The sequence below is a fragment of the Branchiostoma floridae genome, unplaced genomic scaffold (genome assembly GCF_000003815.2).
Source record: "Branchiostoma floridae strain S238N-H82 unplaced genomic scaffold, Bfl_VNyyK Sc7u5tJ_490, whole genome shotgun sequence".
Classification (NCBI taxonomy): domain Eukaryota; kingdom Metazoa; phylum Chordata; class Leptocardii; order Amphioxiformes; family Branchiostomatidae; genus Branchiostoma; species Branchiostoma floridae.
This window is the reverse complement of record NW_023365881.1, coordinates 173,362-176,093: the sequence shown is the minus strand read 5'-3', so window position 1 is coordinate 176,093 and position 2,732 is coordinate 173,362. Positions and strand designations below refer to the sequence as shown.

The following is a 2,732-nucleotide window of genomic DNA, read 5'->3' as shown; positions in this document are numbered from 1 at the left end:
TCATACCTGGGCCGCGATAACGTTCGATACAGGTGTTCCGGATCGGGTGATAAAATGCCGTACCACACAGGCTTCCAAGTTTTATAACACAGGCTTCCATCGAATGATTCGAACATACTCTGTGCACGCCGAGTGCGGTGCTGTCGAAAATTCGAATACCTGATTCGGAAGTTGGAATTGCTGTTGTAACAGTTTTTTGATTGAGGGCACCAAATTTTCTCAACTTCTGGCACATTTTGCGTCGAAACATGTTTTTTCATCTGGTTATGACATAAATAAATTATTATAACACAGTGTATTCCGCATCAACCTAGCTCCCTGGCCTCCCGCGGGTCGGATCTGGCTTTCGGCCGTCGGACGATCCTTCCTGCGATCGGGCTTGTACCTGGGGTGTTACGGAATACACCGTGTTGTATTCTATATGTACACTGCTTGTTGATTCTCTCAGTAAAATTGAAAAAAAAAATGTCTTTTATTGTGATCCTTTAAGTCAAATACATGTATAGGAATCCCCATAGGCTGAAAACTGTGTTCTGCAACCTCAATACAACTAAAAATGACATTACGTATGACTATGAGAGGCCAAGGTGTTAACATTTCTAGTTCCTTCTTTTTTATCGCACAACAGAACAGAGATGATCGATCCCAGCTGTGGAGGTTCTACGGAAGGTCTGCGTGCTGGACATCCTGGGAACGAGACTAAAGGTCTGCGTCCTGGACATCCTGGGAACGAGAGTAAAGGTCTGCGTCCTGGACATCCTGGGAACGAGAGTAAAGGTCTGCGTCCTGACCATCCTGGGAACGAGAGTAAAGGTCTGCGTCCTGACCATCCTGGGAACGAGAGTAAAGGTCTGCGTCCTGACCATCCTGGGAACGAGAGTAAAGGTCTGCATTCCAACCATTCTGGGAACGAGCTGCGTCGTGGATATCCTGGGAAGGAGACCAGCAGCAGGGTGGGCCAGACAGCAGACGCGGGCCGGCAGCGGGACTGGGAAGAACCAGCTTCATGCCAGGAAACGTTTCATGGGAAGGTCAAGAAAACTGGCTCGTCATCACAGCTAGAACAGACAGAAAGTTACAATACTGAGAAACCCTACATGTGTGGGGTGTGTGGAACTTTTGATGTGAAGATTGAGAAGACTGATTCCTTGTTCCCATGTATAGAGGAGGAAGCTCCACTTCAAAACAGGACAACAAACATGGGCGGACAGCGGGACAGGGGAGGGCGAGACTTGTGCCAGGAAACGTTTTATTGGGAGGTGAAGAAAACTGGCTCGTCATCACAGCTAGAACGGGAAGAAAGTCGCAATACTCAAAATCCCTACATGTGTGGGCCATGTGGGTACAGGACAACTCAGAAGTCAGACCTATCTGAACATGTGAATACTCATAATCTCTTCAAGTGTGACCAGTGTGACTTTTCTGCTGCAGATAGATACACTTTTATCAGACATCTAAGAAAGCACAGTGGTGAGAAACCCTACATGTGTGGGGAGTGTGGGTACAGGACAGAACACAAGTCAGGCTTATCCATACATATGAGAACTCATACAGGAGAAAGGCCCTACAAGTGTGACCTGTGCAACTATTCTGCTGTACAGAAAGCCAATTTAGACCAACATCTAGCTGCAAAACACACCGGTGAGAAACCCTACAGATGTGACCAGTGTGACTATTCTGCTTCACGTAAGTACAGTTTAGACATTCATCTAGCAAAACACACAGGGGATAAACCCTACAAGTGTGACCGGTGTGACTATTCTGCAGCACGGAAATCTCTTTTGGACAATCATCTATTGAAACACAGCGGTGAGAAGCCCTACATGTGTGGGGAGTGTGGGTACAGGACAGCTCGCAAGTTTCACTTATCCCTTCATATGAGAATTCACACAGGAGAAAAACCCTATAAGTGTGACCAGTGTGACTATTCCGCTGCACAGAAATGTGATTTGGACAAACATCTAGTAAAACACAGTGGTGAGAAACCCTACATGTGTGGGGAGTGTGGATACAGGGCAGCTCTAAGGTCTAGCTTATCCCGGCATATGAGAACTCATACCTGAGAAAAACCCTACAAGTATGACCGGTGTGACTTCTGCAGCACAAAACTGTGCTTTGGTCCGACATCTAACCAAACACCAGAGAGAAATCCTACATGTGTGGGGAGTGGGGGTACAGGGCAGCTCAAAAGTCCGACGTATCCAATTATATGAGAACTCATACCGGTCAAAACCCCTACAAGTGTGACCAATGTGACTATTCTGCAACAGCAAAGAAATCCTACTTATCCAATCATATGAGAACTCATACTGGTGAAAACCCCTACGAGTGTGACTATTCTGCAACAAGGAAATCTTACTTAGATGACCACCAGAGAGAACATACCCAGGAGAAACCCTACATGTGTGACACTTGTGGGTACAGGACAGCTACAAAGAACGAACTGTCTGTACATATCAAAACTCACGTCGCAAAGAACCCTACAAGTGTAACCAGTGCGACTAAGTTCTGCAGCACAGAAATTCCCTTTGGATGACCACGTGAAAAAACAGAGAGAGAAGTTAATGTATTAATGTATGGAGTATGTGTATGAAGTAATATAATTGATATATGATAGCTTAGATGATTATTAACATTTGTTTGTTCATGCATGCTTTTAAGAGCTTTTCAGCTCCAGTTAAAGTAGCGTCGGGAGTTCCACAAGGGACTGTGCTTGGACCATTGCTCTTCCT

General features: G+C 45.6%; 1 protein-coding gene across 1 annotated transcript; it reads left to right on the top strand.

Annotated features, from left to right (window-relative positions):
- The first annotated feature begins 620 nt into the window (after positions 1-620).
- On the top strand, positions 621-2,082 carry LOC118408904 (zinc finger protein OZF-like). The gene is made up of 2 exons (XM_035809763.1): positions 621-705; positions 742-2,082. The coding sequence occupies exons 1-2, from the start codon at positions 636-638 to the stop codon at positions 2,061-2,063; spliced, it is 1,392 nt and encodes a 463-aa protein (XP_035665656.1). The 5' UTR covers positions 621-635; the 3' UTR covers positions 2,064-2,082.
- Positions 2,083-2,732: the final 650 nt, after the last annotated feature.